Raw genomic sequence first — 27055 nt, forward strand, 5'->3', positions numbered from 1 at the left:
TAATAATGAAATGCCAAAATATGGCCAGCTTTTCATACTTGATGCTAATGAAGCGACAAATCATCGACTTAATATGAATTCTAATTTAAATGCAGAAGTTATTCAAGCAATTGGGAATGTAATGAGACAGCATAATTTATTTGTTCATTCTTATCAAATGATGAAAGAAGAATTGGAGGCCATGACAATAGTAAATGGCGGTAAGGAACCTGAATTAGAATTATTATTCACACTAAAAAAGGGACAAGATAAAAGACGTTTCAATTTTCAAAGAGTTAACGAAGTTGCAGCAATTTTTTCAACTACAGCAGATGGTGAAATTCCAGAGTCATATGTTACAGTACGTAATAAGAATACCAAAAATTTGCAATACGTTAGCTCTATGGACGCAAATGTTGAACCTTGGACATATCCATTATTTTATCCTTATGGGAATAGAGGTTGGCATGATGGTCTTAAAATGGTTGGCAGTACACGCAGAGTTACTAGAAATGCTTACATAAAACACTTAATAGCTATTCGACAATACCCGAATTACATTTTAATGGGACGCCGCTTATTTCAGCAGTGGATAGTAGATCATTATGTTAAAACAGAGAAAGATAAAATGACTTTCTTAAAAAACAATCAAAAACAGTTACGTGCTGATTCGTATGAAGAACTTTTACAACATTTAGACAATTGTTCAGAAAATACAAACAACCGCATTGGAAAAGTTGTTATTCTTCCATCTACGTACACAGGATCACCAAGATATATGCAACAGAACTATCAAGATGCAATGGCTATAGTACGAAAATTTGGCAAACCTGATTTGTTTATTACAATGACTGAAATTGTTGATAAATTTATTTCAGCTGAAATTCCAGATCCTACTGAAAATTCTAGATTACATAAAATCGTCGAGGCTAATATGATTCATGGTCCTTGTGGAGATTGGTGTTTAGATAATAACGGTAAATGTTCCAAAAATTATCCACAAAAATTTAATGATCAAACAAATATGGATGAAGATGGTTATCCACATTATAAGCGACGAAACACAGGAAGTTATACACGTCGCGATGGATTTACATATGACAATCGAAATGTTGTACCGCATAATAGATATCTTTTGATGGTATTAAATTGTCATATTAATGTTGAAGTTGTAACAAGCATTAAAGCAGTGAAATATCTTTATAAATATATTTATAAAGGGCATGATGCTGCATCTGTTGTAATTCAGGAATCACAAAGCAATGAAGACCTAGGTGTTATTGAACACGACGAAATAAAAAATTATGTTGAAACTCGATATGTTAGTCCACCCGAAGCATGTGGACGTATTTTGAGCAATCATTTACAAGGTAAAAGTCATACAATCTACCGTCTTCCTGTTCACTTACCAAATCAACAAACTGTTTTAGTAGAAAATATTGATGATCCAAATTCAATTAGATCTGCACTGAACCGATCAACAGAACTCACGGAATATTTTAATATAAATAAAAGTGATGCAGAAGCTAGAAAATACACTTATTCGGAAATGCCATCACATTATGTATTTAAGAAAGAAAGAGACTCCTCCTTTTGGCAAAAACGCAAAAAGCAATTTAATACTTTGGGCCGTATGTATTCTGTCAGTCCGTCTCAAATAGAATTATTTCATTTGAGATTGTTATTAAACACAGTAAAAGGAGCAACAAGTTTCGAAGATTTAAGAACAGTGAATGGTATAGTACATGAGAGTTTTGTTGCAACATGTTTAACACTAGGCTTAATTGAGGATGATAATGAGTGGAAAAATGCTATGCATGAGGCAGAAGTTTGGATGATGCCTAGACAATTACGGCACTTATTTGTCCGAATTTTGATACATTGCCAACCTTTACATCCAGAAGAATTATGGGAAGAATTTAAAAATGCATTATCTCAAGATTACTTGAGAACAATGACTGAGAACTTTGCGCATAGGAAAGCATACATTCATATAAATACGTTACTTGCTGCCGAAAATTTAAGTATTTCAAATTTTCCAACAATGCCACAAACAGTAGAAACTATAAATGACATTGAAAGCGAAATAATGCTTGAACAACATCAAGCAGTTGGCACTGAACAATATCAAAAACTTAATGAGAGACAAAAAGAAATTGTAGATATCGTTTTAAATACAGTAAATAATGAAGTAGCGAATGATAATATATGTCGATCTTTTTTTATTGATGGACCTGGAGGATCTGGAAAAACATTTGTTTATACAACTTTATACCATTTATTAGAAAGTCAAGGGAAAAAAGTTTGTACTATGGCATTTACTGGCATTGCAGCTACCTTACTTCCTTATGGTAAAACTGTGCACAAAACTTTTAAGTTACCAATTTTAATTTACACTGATTCATCTCCAACTATTAAGGCACAATCTAAAGAGGCAGAATATTTAAGAAGTGTTGACGTATTTTTTTGGGATGAAGCTCCAATGGCCCCAAGACATGCATTAGAATTGGTTGACCGCACGTTGAGAGACATTATGAATAATAATAAGCCTTTCGGAGGCAAAATAATGGTACTTGGAGGTGATTTTAGACAATTATTACCAGTTAAACAAATGCTATTCGCAGCGAATTAGTTAATCTTTGCATTAAGTTTAGCTATTTGTGGCCTATTTTTTCACAATTTTCATTAACAGAAAACATGCGTGCATTGCCACATGAGAAAGAATTTTCAAAGTTTTTATTAGATGTTGGAAATGGTCCTGCTAATATTGACGAAAACAATCTTCAATTACCATCAGATAGTATTGCTTCATCAAATCTAAACATTGCAGAGGAAATTTATGGAGACGTAATTAAGAACAAAAGATTTGATGATCTGACAAAAATGGCAATACTATCAGCTAGAAATGTTGATGTTGATGATATAAACAGATCCGTCGTTGAGTTATTAGATATTTCAACGGAAAAAATTTATACCAGTGTTAACACTGTTAAAAACTGCGATAATGGTGAGATTAGTGAAGCGCTCTTACCAGAATATTTAGAAACGTTAAATCCGACAAATTTACCGCCACATGAGTTGAGACTAAGAGTTAATACAGTCGTCATGTTAATTAGGAATCTTTCAATTAGTGAAGGGTTATGCAATGGAACACGATTACAAATTTTAGAATTAAAAAATCATTTATTAAAATGTAAAATTTTAACTGAAGGAGATAGATTTGGTGAAATTGTTTTCATAAATCGGATAACATTGTATTGTGATGACCGGTATCCTTTTCAGTTCGGGCGTAGACAATTTCCAATAAAAATAGCTTTTGCAATGACGATTAATAAATCTCAGGGACAAACTTTTGAAAAAATTGGAATAGATCTTAGACGAGATGTTTTTAACCATGGTCAACTTTATGTTGCATTATCTCGTGTTCGTTCATGGGACTCCCTGAAAATATTCTTAGGAGATCAAAGGGAATCAAATATTGTAAAGAATTTTGTTTTTAAAGAAATCTATGATTGAGTCAGATACATCCAGAAAAAGCAATTTAATAGATATTATAATCTGTACAAGAGAAGATTTTTCCAGTAGAACAACATATAACATTTATGGCAATGAAATATTCTTTTATTTTTAGGCACTGAATGATAAAAATGACGTGACATAATAAAATATTATATGTCACGTTAGTTCTGACAGTGCCCAAATTAAATTTAAAATATTAGAAAACAAGCTTTTAAGAAAAAAAATTATTTTAGCATATAATACATATACATATGAAAACGCGAAATAATGAAAAAGAGAAAGGGCAAGCTGGATTTAAAAAAATTAATTTAATATGAATAATCGTACAATCACAGCTATGTTAAATGCCTGCGGGCAGGTGGAGCAAGAAGGACCCATGAGTGTGAGCGTAAAGAAAAATTTAAATTCTCTTTAGGTTGAGTCCACAATAGACAAATTTATCTTGATCAATTCATAGCCTCTGCAGAGCTAACAATACGACGCCTCCCGTTCATATAATGCTTATTGAAAAACAAATGCAAGATCATTCTTATTCAGTTTTTAGTGCAAGACAATTCTTATTCGATTTTCCGTGCAATAAAATGCTTATTCAAAATTGTGTGCAAAACAATTGCTACTGACAGAACAATAAATGTAACCCTAAATCATCTTTTTAATATTAAATTGCAATTAAATATCTGAGAATTTCAGTGCGTATCTATTGTTATTAGAAAATTTAATACTTGATTATCTCTTACGTATTAAGAAATATTGTTTAAGCAATTGTAATTAAAAATTATATTCAATTGAAAATTTTATAAAACTCATAGTGTAAGCTAATTTCAGATTGTACTTTTTAGCATAGAATTTTGAATAAGCATTTTATTGCACGGAAAATCGAATAAGAATTGTCTTGCACTAAAAACTGAATAAGAATGATCTTGCATTTGTTTTTCAATAAGCATTATATGAACGGGAGGCGTCGAATAGAAAAACAATGGAAAACAATATAGAGGGTATGAATTGCTTAAAGGAAAAGTTGTCTATTGTGGACTCAACATTATTGTTCAACGCAATAAGCAGCAACGTAGGCATGTGAATGCTGCTTAATTGATGGAAAGACAGAAAATTTAAGCAAGAAATGACAAAAGAATTAAAAATAAGGATTTTTAATAGAAAGTTTATAAGAGAAAAGTAGCAGAAAATTGAAATGAGAATAGGCAGGGAACTAGTACAGAAGACGGCCGCGTAGCGGCCGTTGACTGCGCTAGTAGTAGGAAAAAAATAAGTTACCTTTTAAAACTTAAATTTTACACTACTTTTACACTTCTGAATCACTTTACTCATTGTAAGAGCGACTTCTTTTTTGGTTTGTATTCTTAAAAATGCGTTACATCAAACAATAACGTACATATTTATCGCAGAACTTAATTTCTTACGGTTTCTAGGTGCGGTGCTGCTATTCGTTTTATTTATTTTATGTTTCCGCTGTCAGATAACTTAAAAACTCAGGTAGTTCACTTAAAGTGGCGGTCCACTCAATGTGACATTACCCTACACATCCTTATATGAAATCAGTAGATATGCAAATTAGGTAAAGAGAGACATTCTAATGTTATTTACTTTCGAAAGAGGAAGAAAGCAATAGCGTTAGATTTTCTGCGTTATAAACAGAGACCGATAATGGTATTTAGTATCTAGAAAGAAGGAGACAGTAAGATATTTGAAATAAATATATATATATATAATTTAAAGAGAAACGAAAGGTCTGCTCGAGTACCTGGTCTATTGTTTGAAGGGTTTCTTTCAACCAGTAGGCAGTCTATTGAGTGACCAGTGAGCAGAGAGAGAGAGAGAGAGAGAGACTATGAATTAGTAGTAAGCATGAGTGCGAGTGAGATTCAAGCAAATTATATACAGGAGCGTTACTGGTAGTCTAATTTAGACTACCAGTTTTTTATTTTTTAGCATTGGTAGTCTATTTTATATTTGAAGTAAGTATATATATACACTGTAAAAAATTAATGGTGTTAACGGACTCGGGAGTTGGGAGTGAAATTTTTCGAGTTAAAAATCAACTCCAAAAGAAAGTTAATTTCTAACTCCCTTCATTCAAAACCCGCGCGAGTTATTTTTTCCTTGGGGAGTTAGCATTTGGGTGTAAAGTTTTAACTCTCTTTATTTAACTCCCCTGGCATTAACTCCCCAATGGGTGCGACTTTTATAGAATCCCCTGGGGAGTTAAAATTTAACTCCCTTTTTTTACAGTGTAGTTACAGTTTATTAACACATTTTTGCAGTATATAATACAGAAAAATAAAAGTCCAAAGTGAAGAACATGTTTTTTTCTCTTTTCAAAATTAAAAAAAATAAGACGAAAAAAATTTTTGTGATTAAAAATAAGGATAAGGAGGTAAGTTTTTAAAAATTGTGTAAAATACTACTTTTTAATGATATAAAATAATTTTTTTGTCCTACCTGCACGGAAAGTATGTCATTTCGAGCACTAAGAGCGGGCGCAAAGTGACTCATTACAACCCAGGGGTAGGGGAAGCGGGCATTAAAATGTGATATTTTCGAGTTTCTTTTTATGTTGACTATAAAAATGCAAACATTTTCAACTTGTTTTATTTTTTCTAGAAAAATGTGCAATTTTTTTTCGATTTTCTCTAAAAAAAATTAAGACACATTTGGTTTTGTTCACATTTAGGTTATAAAAATTGGCAATTACTATATTTCCAGAATACATTGTTTTCTTATTTCTATATTAAAACTTGTATCATTATAGACTTCAAAGAGTTAACATTTATAGAGAGTTTAATTTTTGACTAATATGAGCGTTTAATCGTTCGTGCCCTCAATGACATACTTTCCGTGCAGTTAGGACAAAAAATTATGTTAGCATCATGGGCGCAAAGGTGATTACGACGATGGCGAAATTTCGGGACCTCGGGGACACTTTCGCCATCGTCGCAATCACCTATTTTGCGCCCTTGATACGAAAATAACTATTCTTTTTCTTGTAAAGAAATTTAAATAACTTTCTAGAATCATTTAAAAAATGCTTGATCTCGTCCTTGAGTTTGCCTTGTTTTATTAAAAAATTAATATAATTTCAGGAATACTTTACATGGTTTAATATTTTTTTAATAAATCTTAAACAAGTACCCAGTTTTTTATTATACAAAAGTTTATGTTGCTTAAACAGAAAAAGAAAATTTTTGATTTCAGTTCAAAATTAGATGGTGGGGCGAAAAGGTAAATGTATTTTTACATGTTGTTAAATTTCTTTTGTTTTTGATTTTTTGGGCTTATTTGTTTAAAAATGACTTATTTGACATTAGGGAAGTACTCTGTCAAAAAACAAGACCGTTCACGTAAAATAAACCAAAATTTTTTTTTTTGAAAAATTTTTTTTTTAACTTTATAACTGTTCTAAAGCTTTTGTGCAATAAACACAGATCTTTTATTAACTAAATAACTTGTTTATGAATACTTTAACTTATCTACTACTTAACACCTATCAGAAAATAGTTTTAGTAGGCTAGAAATAGAATTCAACATTTCGCCCCAGCATGGGGCGAAAAGTAAAAAAAAACAAAATTTTCAAGAAAGGACAAAACATGTATTGTATGAGAAAATATCAGAAACTTTTTTATTGAAAGTTGTAGGGGACAAGTTGCCCTACAATATTGATATATAAATATTTGCATCTAAGCGGATTATATTGTCTAAAAAAAATCATTTATGCAAAATTTAACTTTTCGCCCCAGTTTCCCCTACATTTTTACCCTACGAGGGTAAAATTTGTTGCGTGTTATTTTATCACAAATTCAGGTTAAAACAACACTTTTCATTTCCTGTGTAGCACTAACATGTAGTATTTACACAATTTTCGCAGATAGTGTACAATTAATTAAAATTGATTTAATAAATGGTAATAAATCATTTATCAGATATCAAAATAAGTGAAACAATTTCAAAAAAAATTTTATTATTAAAGTAATTTGGTGTTGAAGTTCTGGATCATTTTATTTTCATGTTATTATTACTTTGAAACAAATAATGATAATAAAGTAATTTCTTTTAAATAAAGCTTAATGTCTATACCTACTTTAATGATAAAATAAAAAGATTGTTAAAAAATTAAAATCTAAAATTGTTATTAACAATTCTTATAAATAATTGCAAATTCAAGAATGTTCTGAATATTTTGGGAAAATTAAATTACCATGTATTGATGTGCAAAACTCTAAGTACACAGGCCTGCATCATTTCGGGATAATGAAAGCGACAAAGTGTTTCCAAAGGCAAATTTTGCCCTGGACACGAATCTAAAGTCCAAAATGCTCCATCACGTCAAGTTTTTGAAAAAAATGGGGTTGAAACCCCTAAAAACAGCGTTTTTGGCACTTTTTGAAAAATTGTGGGGCAAAATCCTGACGTGATAAAAATTTCGCTATTATCAGAAATTTAAGCTTAATTCATGCCCTTTCAAATGAGCCCTTAGCCGATTAATATCCTTCAACCCTTAAAGCAGGGGGTGTGTTTTTGTCCAGGGGTGCAAAAACTTTAAAATACATATACAAAGAAAATTATTTAAGGGTTTTTTAGGGGTAGCCGTGTACTTAAACCTATAGCTTCAAAATTTTTCTCAATTCACAACCCCTAAAAAATCCCTTAAATAATTTTTTTTGTATATGTATTTTAAAGTTTTTGCACCCCTGGACAAAAACACACCCCCTGCTTTAAGGGTTGAAGGATATTAATCGGCTGAGGGCTCATTTGAAAGGGCTTGAATTAAGCTTTAATTTCTGATAATAGCGAAATTTTTATCACGTCAGGATTTTGCCCCACAATTTTTCAAAAAGTGCCAAAAACGCTGTTTTTAGGGGTTTTAACCCCATTTTTTTCAAAAACTTGACGTGATAAAAAAATTTTCGCCTGTATTTTGGCAGAAAAATCTACACAATTTCTATAATATAGAAGGTTACTGATTTTTCTTTCTTTAAATGAATCCTTGGAGTTTTGCCATAATTTTTCAAGTGTCCGGTTTCATTTATTTTGGCCATAATATAAGTAAAAATATAATAAACTGATGGAAAATATCTGTAGCGTTTTTACTTTGTAATTTCCATATTACGAACACAATTAGTTTTGTAGTATATATATATATATATATAAATATTATTTCAATATTAAATATAAGAAAAACTCTAATAAAAATATAATATACACTACCAGTTAAAATTTAGAGACCATACCCATTTTCAGGAGAATGAAAAACATTTTAAAATGTATCATGTACGGAAACTAAAATTTTTGTATCTTTTAAGTTTTAAAAGATGTTTAAATTTTAAATTGATCAAGATCTTTTAGAAGTCATTTGATTAATATTTTATTTAGACATTTTTAAAAAATGATAATTTTCAATGTTTTACAAAAATTTTAATAACTTCTAAAATACTGAATGCTTTTTAATGATGTTATGCTTATTTTAAAGGTGATTTTCTCCAGAATGAGAATTTTTTATAGGCATTAACGTGTAATTTTTTTTAGAAAATTTAATTTGTCAAACTTACATTTAAAAAATTAAAAAACTTTTAAACAATCTTATTAACAGAGAAATAATTTTTAAAATATAAACATATGTTTTTATTTAATTAAGATTTAATTTAAGGTTATATTAAGGTTTTTGTTGTGGGAAAGGACCAGAAGTGGGCGCGCAACGCGCGTCCTTTTGGTTCTAGTACATATAATAGCAACAGTGCACCAATCAGCAATTTCGAACACTTAACATTTCAACAAACATTTCAATAAAATTATTAATAACCGTAACAACATCAGAAGAAAGAACATTCTTCCAGTGCATCACCTGGACGACATCCTGGTTTAAATCCGGGAAGTATTAATGTTTAATTGGGAAGTCTTTGGGACAGACTACTAAAATATGGTGTAGATCTTCTTCAGAGGAATTGCAGAAAATACAATTATCTATGGATGGAAGAGAGAATTTGGTTCTTTTAAAATAAAGGAATTTTAAGTAATTTTTAAATATATTTGAACTCTTTAGACGAATTTTATTAAAATTTTTATGAATAATATTAGGGGAGGATGGGGCATGGATAGTTAGGTAAGACCTTTTCGGATCTAGCGGCTAAACTTGCATATGTATCTGCAAACGAAAAGTATTTTTGGAACGCCTGGTTATTTGGCTATAATTTTGCTATACATTATTTTACTGCAGACTCAAATCCCTACGAGATACGAATGAAAAAGTAAACAAAAATTTTTAACTATCCTTGCCCCAGCACCGGGGCAAGGATAGTTAAAGAATCCGAATGTTATAAAAAATCAGTAGATTTTCGTTCTCTTTGTTTTATTTGATTTAGACTATTCAATATTGATATCTGAAGTATTAACAATATGTTTTGAACATTTTCTGAATTTTAATTATTGCATTAAAATTCGTCTAAACTTGAAACTCAGTTTTAACCAATTTTCTTCAGACAACTACCAATTTCTTGATCAATAAGCTTTGTTTTCCGTATATAATTACGCACTATGCTTGCCCCGTGGGGTAAAAAGGAGCCCATATTTCAATTTTTCCTAATTTTTTGTGAAACGACGTGAATTTAATTAAAAATAAATACGATATTCGTCTTCAGCAGGAAATTCCACTCCGGAAAACACTTACGTAAATAAATATTCGGAAGCACTAATAAAGAAAACAATATGATAAAACGTGACAAAGATTCCGGGGTAAGACTCCGTCAGAAAATTACAATTTGCATGGAATTTTTAAAATTTTTGAAAATTGTAAAAGTTACGCCATTTTGAATTTTTGTATAAGATTTTTTTTAAATGTGAATATTTCCGAAACAATTTAACGGATTTTAATAAAATTTAAATATGTTATACTTAAAATCATGTCCTTTCAGAATTTTTCAAAAGAAAAAAAACTTTTTTTTTCAAAAATACAGTTAAAAAAATGTTTTAATCGATTTATTAACCACGGGACCGATTTTTGAGAATTTTTCGATATATAACACAGCCACACAAAAAAAATAAAGTGTCTTGATCTGGGGTCGAGACATATATATTCCGATGTATTTCGATGCGCTGAATCCGAATCCGCCCTCAGAATTTAGCCAATGGGTCCTGGTTTCGCCCTAACCTCAAAAAATACCCTAAAATCGTTAAAATGGTCACTTTTGATTTATCAAAATTGAATCCAACCGCATGTTGATAATTTTCTAAAATCCCTTAATTTAAATAAACTATTCTATAAGCTTTTCAATTGAAAATTCCTATAAAACATTAAATCTATCGAACCTAACTTACCTAACCTCAAAAACACATCTAAGATTATAAACAAACAAATTATACCATACACAGCACTATAAAAATTATGTAAGCTCATGAAAGTTACAACTTCAGGTGTTTTTATGATTGCTGATTACGAATCCGGTGTTAGTTCATCAAAATTCCAAATGGCGGATCCAATATGGCGAACAATATAATTAAAATTTGTTTGGATTGGCTTGAAAATCGTTACTCGGGGTTTTCGGGGTCGCTGATGACGAATCCCATGTCGGTTTATAAAAATTCAAAATGGCGGATCCAATATGGCGGTTTTTTAATATTTTAACGATTATTTTAAATTTATTACTCGCGGTTTTTCGGGACCTTTGATAACGAATCCTATATCAATTTTTATACACGCTAAAAAAAGTTCTACTAAAGTAGATATAACAATCACTTTAATAGCTATAAGTTTCACTGATTTGGCTCCATCGATAATCCATTTTCGCTGATCTAGCGAAAATGATATTTCTTGCGTTATCTTTTGAAAACAACGTAACCTCAAAATAACACTTGAATGAAAACATTTTTAAATTAATGTTCAAAGCGTTTATTCGAATTCTATTAATTATATTTTTTATATTATAACTAATAAAATGTAAAATTAGTAAATTAATACGTATTTAGAGGTAAGAAATGTAAATTTGACATTTGTGATTTTAGAGAAATTTCTATGAGAATGGTAAACTGTCAAATATTTCCAATATGGCTGACCAGTGAAATTCATTTTCTCTATATCAGAGAAACAGTTTGACTACTGCATTGGAAATCATTCATTGAATTAGTTGAATAGATTCTTTATGTTATTTATTTTTGAAATTAGCTGTTCCCCACAGTAAAAATTTTTTTCCGTGTAATCTTAAAGTCTTACGAATTGTTTTCTAACAATTCGTAAGACTTTAAGATTATAAAAATTGATATAGGATTCGTTATCAAAGGTCCCGAAAAACCGCGAGTAATAAATTTAAAATAATCGTTAAAATATTAAAAACCGCCATATTGGATTCGCCATTTTGAATTTTTAGAAACCGACATGGGATTCGTCATCAGCGACCCCGAAAACCCCCGAGTAACGATTTTCAAGCCAATCAAAACAAATTTTAATTATATTGTTCGCCATATTGGATTCGCCATTTTGAATTTTGATAAACTAACACCGGATTCGTAATCAGCAGTCATAGAAACACCTAAGTTGTAACTTACATGAGCTTACCTATTTTTTATTGCGCTGTGTATGGTATAATTTGTTTGTTTGGAATCTTAGATGTGTTTTTGAGGTTAGGTTCGATAGATATAATGTTTTATAACAATATTCAATTGAAAAGCTTATAGAATAGTTTATTTAAATTAAGGGATCTTAAAAAATTATCAACATGCGGTTAGATTCAATTTTGATAAATCAAAAGTGACCATTTTAACGATTTTAGGGTATTTTTTGAGGTTAGGGCGAAACCAGGACCCATTGGCCAAATTCTGAGGGCGGATTCGGATTCAGCGCATCGAAATACATCGGAATACATATGTCTCGACCCCAGATCAAAACACTTTATTTTTTTTGTGTGGCTGTGTAATAAAATATTTCTTATAATTTCACCTTTTATTTAAAAAAAAGAAGACGATGGAGACTTTAATAGTTTTCGAGATATTGCAATTTTTGTGGAAGTGCGACCACGTTTCAGTGCCAGCGCAGTAACTTTTACCCGGGACGCCTCACAGTGGGATTTTTTACACTTTACTCTTCAAAATTGTCTAGAGCCTACAAATTTTATTGGATTTTAATGTTCTCTGTCTTAAGTCAAAGGGGATAAAATTTCTAAGAGATCTTTTGAAACTGATTTCTGAATTTTTAATTGTTTATTTATTTTTTTGTTACTCAAAGTTAATAATTTACAATATATTTGTAAAAAATACTGTTTATTTTTTATTTTTCCATTGCACAAGATCGAAATCAAATTAAAATAGTCTAGTATGACCACCCAAAAATAATAATGCATAATACAGTTTATTTAAATTGTTAAAAAAACAATTTTAATTAACAAATAGATAACTTTGATCTTTTTAAAAAAAATTGCTTTTTTTGTAGACAAATTTATGTTTATTTAAGTAATGTGTGTCTATTTTGTAAAAAAAATGATTTTAAAGTTAATAATTATCATTGTTATTAATAATTATATAACCATTAATCTATTTTCTTTTGCATTTATAAACATTTTCAGCATTTTTTAAACTTAAAATGTTTATATCATATGTACATTCTTTCAAAAACCTAAAAAATTTATTAGCTTAAAAATATAAAAAATTCAGATTCTCAAAGATTTTAATTTAAAACCTTTTCAAAATTCAATTATTTAAAAAAATTCGAGCTTTCATGCTTTTAGTATTCAATTATAATCTAAAATTTTAGCTGAAATCCATTATTAAATAAATTTTGATTAGAAAATTCAAATATCCCGTGTGGAAATTGTCTAATGGCCCGCCTTTATAGGTTCTACCTAGATTTTCCCTTTATTAACTTGGTCCTAGCTTGATTATCCTTATAGGCCCTATGTTAAAACGTCACGCACTTCTACCTTGTTCCTACCTAGAGAATCTAGTTAGGCCCAATAAAAGGAACAGTTTAATTAACTTTTAAAAAAAACTATTTATTCTTATTTATTATTATTGAGATTCATTATTTCATCTTTTTTTACCTACTTTTGTTATCATGTAATTTATAATACTTAATTCCTATATACTAACAGAGAAAAAATCCCCACACGTTGGGAGTTGAACGCACGACCCTAACATTCGCAAACCGATAAACTATCCACTTAACCACGCTTGCATGATACTTCAGGTTATTCTTGTCACCATAAGTCATATTAACTATTCTATTAAAAAATTCCTCGAAATAATAAAACTAAAGTCAGTAACATTTTCATTGACGCAAAATGAGAAAAGAATTTTTTTAAAGATCATGATGCAAATAATTTCTGAAAAAAGAACTAAATTGTTCTTTTCATTACATTCTACACAGATTTTTATCCAATCGGGGAGGGAAAGTCTATTGTTATTTAAAAATTGAAGTTTTCATCTCATTTCGTTGACGTAAACGTTGGAAACTTTAGTTTTATATTTTATTCAACAAAATGTTTTAACAAAAGTTATAACAAATCCGGGAACGGTTTTAAAAATTTAACTTGTAAAATATATTGTAAAGAAAATTTTAATTGAGTTAATTAAAGAAAATTGTAAAAATTGTAAACATTCATGCAATGTTTAGTCAACTTATGCGCCCAACATTGAAAAACTGCAGACATTTAAAGATTAACTTCAAGTTTCATGAACTTTGGAATGAAGGATTCAGAAGGTTGCAGTCAAGTTAATTTCAATTTTCATATAGTTTCAATTAGTAAATATGCTGGTAGCCAAAGAAAAACCAACATAACCTTTAAATTCAACTGGTAAATTAGTAAATTTGACTATATGTCATATTTTTATACAACAGATTGAATCAGTTCTACTAATTATCAGTAACTCAATTCTAGTAATAGCAATTAGTCTGTCAAATTTCACAAATTTAAAGCTAAAAGTCTAAACATTTCAGTTCAATATTTTCTCAATCTTATTGCTACGTGATGTTTAAATATTACTGCAAATTACACATAAACAATTACTGATACATATTTTTAAATAAATTGTTAAATATATTTATAACTCATAATCTAACAAGAAGTTCTAGCTATTACCAAGTTAGGGAGAGGTTAAGGTACATTCCAAGCTAGAACCATTATAGCCCCAAAAATCAATATTGGCAAACCTTGGCAATTTCCACACGGGTATCATTCAATTAATTAAATTAAAAAAAAATTTATTGAATAATTGCATGTTTCTTTAAATTGAATTCTCATAACGAATTTTAATAAAATTTTTAAGAATAATTAAATTTTTTGAGGAATTTGATTAAAATTTTATGAAAAATAATTGAAATTCTGCAAAGAATTTTATTAAAATTTTTAAAATAATTGATTTTTGGAGAAAAATTTAAGGACCCTACTGGAAATGAAAAGATAGAAAGAGATAGAATTTCGGGGATAGAAAGAGATAAAGTTTTTTCTATCCCATTGAAATAGCCACTTTGCATACCCGAAATATTATACCTTTTTATCTCCGAACGCTTCTATCTCTTTTTATACCTATTATCCCCTATCTATCTCTTTTTATACCTATGTACTTTTATCTCTTTTTATTTGTCTTTGCTGCAAATTTTTATTCTTTTTAATATATAAAGAATTAATTAACTAATATTATTAACAATATTAAAGACTTTCTGAAGTATTACAATTTTAATTGAATTTATTATTTAAAAAAAATATTTTTAGAGTTTTCGTACTTCTATTTATTACCTATTTTTAACAAATCAAGTTATTTATTTGTTATGAAATTATTATTTATTGTTTAAATCTATATTTCATTTCACATTATTAACCAACATTATACACATAACACTTAAAACCAAATTTGAAAAATCTCGCACGCAGGAGGGCTCGAACGCTGAACCTTAGGGACGCAAGTAGAATACACATGTCATTCAGCCACGCTAGCTTGGAAGATATTTTTCTTGAACTACCTTTTAAATTTTGGGACTGTATTGATCTCTTTTTATCTCTTACTCTATCACTCTTTATCTCTCAGTTGATCTCCTTTTTAAAGTTCCAATTTCTCTTTATTTATCATGAAATCGTCACATTGAAAAGCGTATAAAAAGTTATCTTTGGGGATTGAAAAAGGATTCAATAGGATATAATTAAGGTTATTAAAAAAGATTAAGAAAAAAGAAAAAATCGAATTTTTTTTAATTTAATAGAAAAGAGATAGACTCTGATAGAACCGAAGGAATAAAAGGAGACAAGTATGAACTGAGATTTAAATAGGGATAGAAAGTGAAAGAAGTGAATAGTAAGGGGATAAAAGGCGATAAAGTAAGGGTTATTAAAAGAGATTGAATAAAAAGGGAAGATAGAAAGAGATTGAGGGGAATAAAAAAGGGATAGCTTGGGATAGAAACAAGATTATTAATAAACTTTTGAAAAAAATTGAATTTTAAAATTTTCTAAATAATGTTTTAAAAACATTGACACACTTAAACAATATAAATATAGAAAAGTTAAAATTTCACCGGACCCCCCTCTAAATACGGACTCTGTATTTATTTAAATCTATCAAAAACAAGTTTCACATGCATGTCGTTTTAGTTAATCAATTAAATTTAGTGAATATAAAATTTAAAGTGCCCTGATGTAAATTCCAGAACAAAATTGAAATATTTGTAAATTTAGCGATAAAATTTTGAAATCTTAAAATTCACGTATCTCCCTCAATTTGTATTAAATTTTTTTTAAAAAATGATCATTTTACGGAGAATTAAGTATACTGTTAAGAAATTATTATGAAAAAAGTTGTAAGTTATGAGTAATTCTTTACATGAATACACAAAAAACGGTTTTTTGCCCCTAAAATTAAATTTTGGAAGTGTTTGGGAAACTTCTCACACATCATTGTTCATAGTTTTACTAGGCCTAAAACTTGTACTAGGTGTCTATAAAAGTGCAGGCAACTTTTTTTATGTTGTCACACAGTGTTATTCTACAAATAAATTTATGTAAAAAGATTGAAAGAAGCTTTCTGTTTGATATAAAAAAATAAAACAGGTCCACAAAAAGAATTCGTTGAAAGGTTCCTCGGACCAATCTCGGTATTAAGGCAAAGACATTGACCACGGTGATAAGGCGTTTCAGATGTGACGTTACATGACAGATTTAACAAGTCTGCCACCATACCTTACACGCCACGATACCTTACATTCCCCTAACTTTTTTAGATCTTACTACAATTAAGGGGAGGTACCAATTAAATTTTAACTTATATAAATTTGTGTTGTTTATGGATGGTTAATACTCCTTCACAATAATTTCTTTGACATCGAGTATTCTTTGTTTTTGACAAAGAACTTGTATCACTATTTTTAGTTTTTAATTTAAGGTTCTCAGCATATTCTATATAACTTAAAGTTTTTTCTTAGTTGAAGTGTGTTTTTCACTTAAATAATTTACGTTATCAATTGTACGTTTTAATTTTTGCCTCTCACGATAATTTTTTTGAATTTCAGCCCTACTTTGTTTAACTGTTGTTGATGCAATATTTCCTTCATTTTTTTTTATTTATACTGAAGTTGAATATCTTTTTCATTTAAAAGGCAATTCCAGTCAAACACAACTATGCAAGATCTACTATTAAAAAGTTGTACACAGGGAAATTTACATAAACTATTGTTTTCGAACATTAACATTAAATGATTTCTCATATTACAATAATAGTAATTGACAGAGGGGTGCATAATATTAAAAAACAACGATGTTGCGAATGCTATTGCATATACTCCACAAGAAAGACTGTATTCTGGTTGTTGATCAACAGTTGTGAAAACTACTGGCGGTTCAAAAAGATATAATCTAATTAAATAATCTCTTTAATTATTATTTAAACATTTTTTTAAGACTATCAAAAATGTAAAAGCTTATTTCATCATAATAAGTACAAATCCAATGACCAGATTTATAAGAACCACTAAAAAGTATTTGAATGTGCTGCTTACTTTTCTCGATTAGAACTATCAAATGAAGTGTTTGTAAACACAAAGTATTTTGCATATTATTAAAAAATTTGATTGTCTTCCCAATAGCTTTTAAAATTCATACATATCACGTCAAAAGTCCACCAAAAAAAAAATGTTGTCCAATTATTCCCAAATTTTTTTTATGATATGCCCTATAGGTTAGTAACTTGTCGGATAAATATTTTTGAATTTTATAAAAAATTGTCCGAGGGGGAGGGGGTAGAAGTTCTGAACTTTTGCGTGACACGCTCCACTTCGATTATTTCTTATAATTAGAGGAAAAATTTTTTAAAAAAATTAGGATATGGGTTTTTTAGATTTTTTCATGGGCTTTCGAATGGCACAGTCTATTTTCAAAATTTTTTTTATTTTGACACAAATTTTGAAAAAATAAATTTTCATTTTTCGCATCTTTGGGTCCATTTTTTTTCTTTTATTTTTAAATGAAAGCTAAGCTTTTTTCTAATGAAATACTTGTTTTCCAAAAAACCGTTTTTTTTTGTTTTCGAGAAATGAATTTTTGAATATAGCCCATCAAGTCGTCGCGCCGCAATTTAATTTATAAAACGTTCCATTAAACTATTTTCTGCATTTTACAGGGTTGAGACTGACATTAGAACAATATAATGCCTGCATTATAGTTTTTTTTATTTTTTTAAATGAAAAAAAATATTTAATTTTTTAAAATTTTTAACAAAATTTTTTTGCAATTTGATTTTTAATTTAATGCCTGTATTTTATTTTTTTGTTGGTTTTTTTTTTACTTTAGCTGTTCTCAACTTTGTCTCTGCATTTTTTTGTTTTAGTGCCCATACTTTTTGAATCTTTTGATGCTGGAAACTCCACATAATTTAAAGCCAACGAAGTTATTTTAAGGAACAATTTTTCGTCATTTGTAGAAATATCCTGTCGAGTCAAAAGATTAGAAAAATAAGGGCACTAAAACAAAAAGTACAGAGACAAAGTCAAGAACAGCTAAAGTAAAAAAGCCAACAAAAAGAAAAAAGAAAATACCAGTTTTGAAAATGTAACGAAATCAGTATTTTGAAATATTTAAAAATTGGAGAAAATTTTTCAAAATTAAAAAATAAAAAAATGGGAAGAAATGAAAATAAAAAAATGTAGGCATTAAATTAGAAATAAAAGTCTAAAAAAATTTTTTTTTTAAATTTTGGTAAAAATTTTAAAAATTAAATTTTTTTTTAATTAAAAAAAACTATAATACAGGCATTATATTATTCTAATGTCAGTCTCAACCCTGTAAAATGCAGAAAATAGTTCAATGTAATGTTTTATAAATTAAATTGCGGCGCGACGTCGTGATGCGCAATATTCAAAAATTCATTTCTTAAAAACAAAAAAAAACGGTTTTTTGGAAAACAAGTATTTCATCAGAAAAAAGCTCAGCTTTCTTTTAAAAATAAAAGGAAAAAGAAAAAATGGACCCAAAGATGCGTAAAGTGAAAATTTATTTTTATTTTTTCAAAATTTGTGTCAAAATAAAAAAATTTTTGAAAATAGACTGTGCCCATGAAAAAATCTAAAAAACCCATATCCTAATTTTTAAAAAAAAATTTTCCTCTAATTATAAGAAATAATCAAAGTGGAGCGTGTCACGCTGAAGTTCAGAACTTCTACCCCCTTCCCCTCGGACAATTTTTTATAAAATTCAAAAAAATTTATCCGCCAAATTGCTAACCTATAGGGCATATCATAAAAAAAATTTGGGAATAACTGACAACATTTTTTTTTGGGTGGACTTTTGACGTGATATCTACCATATGGTCATTACTTAGCATTTGTCCTTTAGTGACAACAATATTTAAATTATGAGTAGTCAAATTAACAGTTTTTCCTTTGTTAGACATTGTTCTTTTAATTTATAGAATTTACTTATATCAAGGAATTAAAATTTTAAAAATAGTAATATATTACATTAGAATGTTAACATAAAGTTTTATACATTTAATTGTAAATTTTATAATTACTTTTCATCTAATGTTTCCAAATTTTACCTCTTATAGAAAATAACAACAAATGTACAATTCTCTCCTTATTCAAAACTTTCAAATTTTTCCTTATCCAATATAATCAATGTCCAATTTTGTCTTTTATCCAATTTAACTAATTTCTTATTTTGTCTCTTATCCAATATATGTATAACCAATTTCCAATTTTTCATTATATCTAATTTAACCAATTTCCACCTTTCTTTATATCCAATATAACTAATTTCCAATTTTGCCTTTTATCCAATTTAACCAATTTCCAGCTTTTTTATCTAATACAACCAATTTCCAATTTTACCTTTTATCCAATTTAACCAATTTCCGGCTTTGTTTTTATCTAATAGAACCAATTTCCAATTTAACCTTTTATCCAATATAACCAATTTCTAATATTGCCTTTTATCCAATTACAGATGATTTCTAAATTATGACTTTTTAAATTTATTAATAAACATCAAAAAATTATAACAAATTTTTTAATTTTATTAATTAACATCAAAAACTAAACACAACTCAATTAATTATTTAATAATTGAAAAAAACTTTTTAAACAGTATCTTAATGTTATTCTATTATTATTTACTATTCACTTATTATCACTGATTATATTTACTAATACTTACTATTCACTAAATCACTATTTACTAATTCACGGAGTATTCACTAATAATTCACTTATTTAACTTTATATTCACTCACATATAGTGAGTGAATTCACCAGTTAGTTATAAAAATTTTTTCATTCAATTTTCGTTGAAGACACGTAGAACGTGTCCCAAGGAAAGTAATCTACGATATGATTTTTAAATTAAAATTTTGTTCTCATATTAAGGTGGTAGGCCCTAAGCGTGAGTGTCCTCTTCGCACCCGTAGATTGATTCTGATTCCTATATATATATATATATATGTCGTAGGCAACTAGAAGAATCCGGCATTAAGCTTAATTCCTAGGCAATAAGCTTACTGTCGGCAATTAGACGAATACACGACGAAATCGTTCAGATTTGTCTATTTGCCTAGGCAGTAAGTTTAATGCCCGGCAGTAAGCTTATTGCCCGATGAAGATTCGGCAATTAGACGAATCACATTAGAATCCATTTGCAGTGCACAAACGTCCTATAAAAAATTAATTAAAAACAATAATAATGATAATAATAATAATGATAATAATATTCCTTGACTCATATAAATAATTCTCGACTAAAATAAATATTGCTTGAGTCAAATAAACATTTCTTAACTGAAATAAATCATTCTGGACAGAATTAAATATTTCGTGGGTAAAAAAAATATTTCTTGAGTCTAATAAACATTTCTTGGGTAAAAAAAATATTTCTTGAGTCTAATAAACATTTCTTGGATAAATTAAATAATTCTGGACAGAATTAAATATTTTTTGAGTAAAAAAAATATTTTCTGAGTCAAATAAATAATTTATATTTTCCTAAGAAATATTTTTTTTCATCCAAGAATTATTTCTTTTTGAGTCAAAAAATATTTATTAGACTCAAGAAATATTTCTCAATGATAACAAATATTTATAAGAGTCAAGAAGCATTTATTTGAGTCAAGAAATATTTATTTAAATCAAACAATCTCTATTTGACTCAATAAATATTTATTTCACTAAAGGAATATTTTAGTCAAGAATTGTTTGATAGACTTAAACAAAATTTATTTTAGTCGAGAAATATTTTTCTTTATGCAAAAGTAAAAAAATTATTTATTTGACTCAGGGGATATTTTTTTTACTCAAGAAATATTTAATTCTGTCCAGAATTATTTAATTGATCCAAGAAATGTTTATTAGACTCAAGAAATATTTTTTTACCCAAGAAATATTTAATTCTGTCCAGAATGATTTATTATTATTGTTTTTAATTAATTTTTTATAGGACGTTTGTACACTGCAAATGGATTCTAATGTGATTCGTCTAATTGCCGAATCTTCATCGGGCATTAAGCTTACTACCTAGGCAAATAGACAAATCTGAACGATTTCGTCGTGTATTCGTCTAATTGCCGACAGTTAGCTTATTGCCTAGGAATTAAGCTTAATGCCGGACTCTTCTAGTTGCCTACGACATATATACCCTTGAAAAATAGCCTTTGTAAATGAGGAAATTGGTTATATTGGATAAAAGGCAAAATTAGAAATTGGTTATATTGGATAAAAGGCAAAATTGGAAATTGGTTCTATTGGATAAAAACAAAGCTAGAAATTTGTTAAATTGGATGTAAGGAAAAATTGAAAAATGATTATATTGGATAAAAACAAAGCTGGAAATTGGTTAAATTAAATAAAAGGAAAAATTGTAAATTAGTTATATTGGATAAAAGGCAAAATTATAAATTTGTTCTATAGCTGGAAATTGATTAAATTAGATGAAAGGAAAAATAGGAAATTGATTATATTAGATAAAAACAAAGCTAGAAATTGTTTAAATTGGATAAAAAAGCTGGAAATTGGTTAAATTGGATAAAAGGAAATATTGGAAATTGGTTGTTATTTTCTATAAGAGGCAAAATTTTGTTACATTGGATAACAGGAAATAATAAAATTTATAATTAAATGTATAAAACTTGATATTAAAATTCTAATGTAATATTACTATTTTTAAAATTATAATTCCTTGATATTAGTAAATTTCATAAAATAAAAGAACAATGTCTATCAAAGGAGAAACTGTTAATTCGACTACTTATGATTTAAGTATTGTTGTCACTGTAGGAGCAATGCTAAATAATGATCATAAGTATGAATTTCAAAAGCTATTGGGAAGACAATCAAATTTTTTTTATAATATGCAAAATACTTTGTGTTTACAAACAATTGATTTAATAGTTCCAATCGAGCAAAGTAAGCAGCACATTCAAATACTTTTTAGTGAATTTTATTAATCTGGTCATTGGATTTGTACTTATTATGATGGAATAAGCCTTTACATTTTTGATAGTCTTAATAAAAAATGTTTAAATCATGATCAAAGAGATTATTTAATTAGATTATATCCTTTTGAACCACCAGTAGTGTTCACAACTGTTGATCAACAACTAGAATACAGTCTTTCTTATGGAGTATATGCAATAGCATTTGCAACATCGTTGTTTTTTAATATTCTGCCCCACTCTGTCAATTACTATTATTGTAATTTTAGAAATTATTTAATGTTAATGTGCGAAAACAATAGTTTATGTAAATTTCCCTCTGTATAACTTTCTAATAGTAGATCTTGCATAGTTGTGTATGACTGAAATTGCCTTTTAAGGGGGGAACCTCCTTTATTGCGTCAAAAAAATCGACTTTCTGGAAATAATTTTAATTGATTCTACAACTATTCAAGAATATACCCATCAAATTTTAAGTCGATTTCTGTATTATTGAAGAAGTTACAAAATTGTTAACTATTTTTTCTTTTTCATGTGTCGTGTGGTGAAATGTTTACCAGAGTCCAGAATTTTTTCTGTTTTAGCATTTAATCTGCCTTCTTCTTTCATTCAGAGTACCACTGTCAGTATAATTTGTAATTTCTATGTGACAACCCTTCTTTCATTTGTTTGACATTCAAGTCACTATTTTAAAAAAAACTTCAAACGCATTTTTCTCGAAACACCATTTTTTAATTTTGTGAACACGATTGAGAACGCCCTTTTGAACCAATCGGGCTTTATGATACATCATTTTAAAGATAATTAAATAATCTTCAATATGACATTTAGTGTTTCTTGAAAAAAAAATTTTTTCATATTTTTTTGGAATTTTAAAGTCAATTTTTATGCACGAAAAATCACTTTTAACTTAAAAGTGGGTAAAAAAAATCAATTCTCGAAATTTTTTTAAAAAAATCGAAATGTCATATAGAAGGTATTATCCTAAAGTTTAAAAAAAACGTTGGTTTCTTTGTTTTAGAAAAAAATTCAGAGCGCTAGAATGTTCACAGATAAAATGAGGTGCCATGGACGCTGTGTATATTACCATACTAAAAATGTTTTGTTTTTTCTCCAAAAATTTTTTTAGACTCTCAAGACATGTATTAAAGCACCATATAAATTACAAAACGTTTGGAGTTATTTTACCCGAGAAAAAATATCCCAAAAATGATGCATTTTTCGATCGTCTAAAGGAGGTTCCCCCCTTAAATGAAAAAGATATTCAACTTCAGAATGGAGAATCAAACTTTTCTAAAAACTCTATTAAGAAAGAAATTTCTTTCTCGAGAATAATAAATAAAATAAATGAAGGAAATATTGCATCAACAACACTTAAACAAAGTAGGACTGAAATTCAAAAAAGTTATCGTGAGAGGCAAAAATTAAAATGTAAAATTGATAATGAAAATTATTCAGAGGAACCATACACATCCATTTCTTTCCCAAAAATTATAAATGAAATAAAGAAAGAAATATTGCATCAAAAACACTTAAAGAAAGTAGGCCTGAAATAAAAAAAAATTATCGTGTGAGGCAAAAATTAAAACGTACAATTTATAACGTAAATTATTAAGTGAAAAACACACTTCAACAAAGAAAAAACTTCTAGTCGAATGCAAAATAGAATATGCTGCGAATCTAAAATTAAAAAATAAAAATAGTGATACAAGTTCTTTGTCAAAAACAAAGAATACTCGATGTCAAAGAAATTATTGTGAAGGAGTATTAAAGCATTACATTCAAAATGTGTTGAATGTTGAAAATCATCTAGGTCCGATAAATAATTACTGCACACATTGTCAAGCTAAACATTTTAAAGATAAAAAAGTTACTGGTAAAAAAGTTAGTTTTAATGACCTTTGTAAACATGGAGGTGTTGTGTTAACTTCAATACAAAAGGCTTTTGTTATAAGAGTTTCATAAAAAATCAGGTCATTTTAAAAAGAATATAAGGCTGTATAACACGGAAAAACCTTTGAGAAGTCTGTCTTCCCACTGTCACAAAATTTCGCTTCTCACTGGATGGAAAGTCTGATCGCCCGCCACTGGGTGCGTAGCATTACCGTTTTCGATAGACAAACTTCCCAAAAAGTTTAGAAAATTACAACTGGGTACGTTGGTCACCCAGTTTGGGAGTGCAGATGAACAAGTTTAGTGGTGGCGCTGACGCATAAGTTTCGGGTGAGCAGACTGCTTAAAGGTTTTTCCGTGAATAATTCTTTTTTTTGCATCTTTAAATGCTAATGTAATTAATTTTAATGGCAGAAGAAGAGGACCATTCTGTTACAAAATTCAAGGTCAAATTTACTATCAAATTAATAGTTATATCCGGATAAAGGTGAGGATCCATGTTTTGGTCAATTATTTATTTATGACCCTGAAGAATCAATCAGATACAGATTAAAAAGTAACGAAAATTTGGATGAAGACGGTTTAAAATCTATAGAAAATATGTATTATTAGAAATTCTAATGCATACACAAAATCTCACATGATGATGTCAGAGGTAATTCAAATAAAAGCTGAATTAGCAAGACAAATAATGAAGAAATTTCTGAGTTACAATTATTGTTCACGTTGAAAAAAAGCTTTGATAAGAATAGATACGATTCTCAAAGTTTTAATTAAGTTGCTGCAATTTTTAATACAAAATCTGAAGGAGAAATACCAGAATCTTATAAAACGGTTTATAATAAATCTACAAAGGAATTAAAATTGGTTAGTAATTTAGATCCGAATGTTGAACCATGGATTTATCTTATATTTTATCCACTTGGAAATAAAGGTTATAATATTAATATGATTCGTAGTGATAGTGATTACAGAATTAGAAATCATACTATTTCTAGGTCTGCCTACATTAAATACAAAATTGCTGTAAGAGATAAAAAATTTAATCAATTTTTATATGGTGGTAGATTGTTTCAACAATGGGTGGTTGAAAATGATGTAAAAATAGAAAAAGATAGATTAAGATTTTGTACAAATAATCAAGCTCAAGTGAGAAGTGAAAGATATAAAGAACTGATAGATTATTTACACAATCATGTGTTGGAAAATGATGTAAACGTGTGAAAAACGCTTATATTGCCTTCTACTTTTATAGGATCACCTCGCAATATGATGCAACAAAATAGTATAAATTGTTTGTTGGGAAAGACTAACGAAGAATTAGAACAATCTTTGAATAGTAATGATTTAGTAGGCGCTCATGTAGCAAAGGAAATGTTAACATCTAGTAGAAAAGTAAGAAAAGAGTTAGAGCAAAAGGAAGCAGATAACAAATTTGATGAAATAAATTGAATTGAAGAGACGTAAAGTAGTTGACAACCTACTTAAAAAGAAATCACCTAATTCCAGGGATCACAGTGGCATTTCCACATGAAAATAGGTAAAAAAGGGATTTTGAAAAACACGATAAAAATTATTTTGTTACAACATACAGGGTTTATTTTCTTAAACTTTTATTTTTCCTTCTATTAACAGCTTTTTGGATTAAATCTGACTTCTTTTGCTCCTTTTTTCTTAAATAATTTAAGGAAAAATAGCCATTTTTCTTTTTACGGTATAATATAAAGTTTTCTAAGGTTTGTTTTATGTTGCGCGCTATTTAAACATTTTACAAAAATAAAATCAGGGTGTCCAACAAGGATTGAGAAAAAGATTCCCTGACTTTTTACTTTCCTGATTTTTTCTTCGACTATAATGTGGTTAATAAAATATAAGAAAAAAGTAATCTCATACTTAGAGGAAAAATCCTCTTCTAATATACTCTTAATGTTTTCCTCTCAAAACAAAACTATTCGACTTGAATGTATATTATTTTTATTATTAAATTAATTAATTGTTTTATTACTGACATTTGTCAAAAACATTGAATATTTAAAGGAAATAAATGAAGGAATAAATATATTAAATAATGTAAGTAATTAACTTTAAGTTATTAAATATAATTATTTAATTAAAAACATTAAATTTAGTGCATAAAATTAACTTTTCTTCATCAGTTCATAACCACAATTTGCAAATAATATCTGAGAGAAAAATCTTATAAAGTGAAGAGTATTAATTTTGATACCATATATAAGAGGATAATATGCATTCAGTTTAGAGAATTCCGCATTAAATCAAGATTACTTCTTTTAGGGTGAGCGATAAATTAATATCGAATAAGAGTAACAAATAGTAATAAAAACCAATTTAGTCTTGTTACATTACAAAATTTTTAAATTCACAAACAATTTTAACTTTCTTATTAAATATCCCATTAGGAAATCAAAAAAGGGGAAGGGGTCTGTATCGCCACAAAAATGTGCCGAGGAAACAGAAGCTAAAGATCTCGGAACGGACAAGGAGACCGATAAAGAACCCTGGGTTGAAGTAGTAAAAGGAGGGAAAAAGAATAAGAACGAAAAAGGTAAGGATAGGAAAAAAGATAATCCCGCGGGGAAGTCAAAGGGGAAAAAGAAGAAAAAAAAGAAGAGGGATACGGACGCGATTAAGATATCCGCGGTCAAAGGTCAAAATGTTGACCCGATGAAACAAAAACAGAGATCCTGTCTGTCCGAAGAACTAGAAAGAACGACATCATTTTGGTTCTAAAAAAGGGACAGGATCT

The 27055-nt window shown here is 28.4% G+C and overlaps 2 protein-coding genes across 2 annotated transcripts in view; one reads left to right on the forward strand and one right to left on the reverse strand.

Moving 5' to 3' along the window:
- Window positions 1–27055, reverse strand: part of LOC122506255 (octopamine receptor beta-1R-like) — an 848536-nt gene that overhangs the window by 164961 nt on the left and 656520 nt on the right. The window lies entirely within an intron of this gene.
- Window positions 11–2611, forward strand: LOC122506266. Its single transcript, XM_043618358.1, has one exon. It carries the CDS (start codon window positions 11–13, stop codon window positions 2609–2611), a length of 2601 nt encoding a protein of 866 aa, XP_043474293.1.

This window comes from Leptopilina heterotoma, unplaced genomic scaffold (assembly GCF_015476425.1).
Source record: "Leptopilina heterotoma isolate Lh14 unplaced genomic scaffold, ASM1547642v1 Lhet_40, whole genome shotgun sequence".
In the NCBI taxonomy this organism is placed as follows: Eukaryota; Metazoa; Arthropoda; class Insecta; order Hymenoptera; family Figitidae; genus Leptopilina; species Leptopilina heterotoma.

Bases quoted from the DNA above. Each gene is read 5' to 3' on its own strand.
- LOC122506266 (XM_043618358.1), top strand. From the start codon at position 11: ATGCCAAAATATGGCCAGCTTTTCATACTTGATGCTAATGAAGCGACA.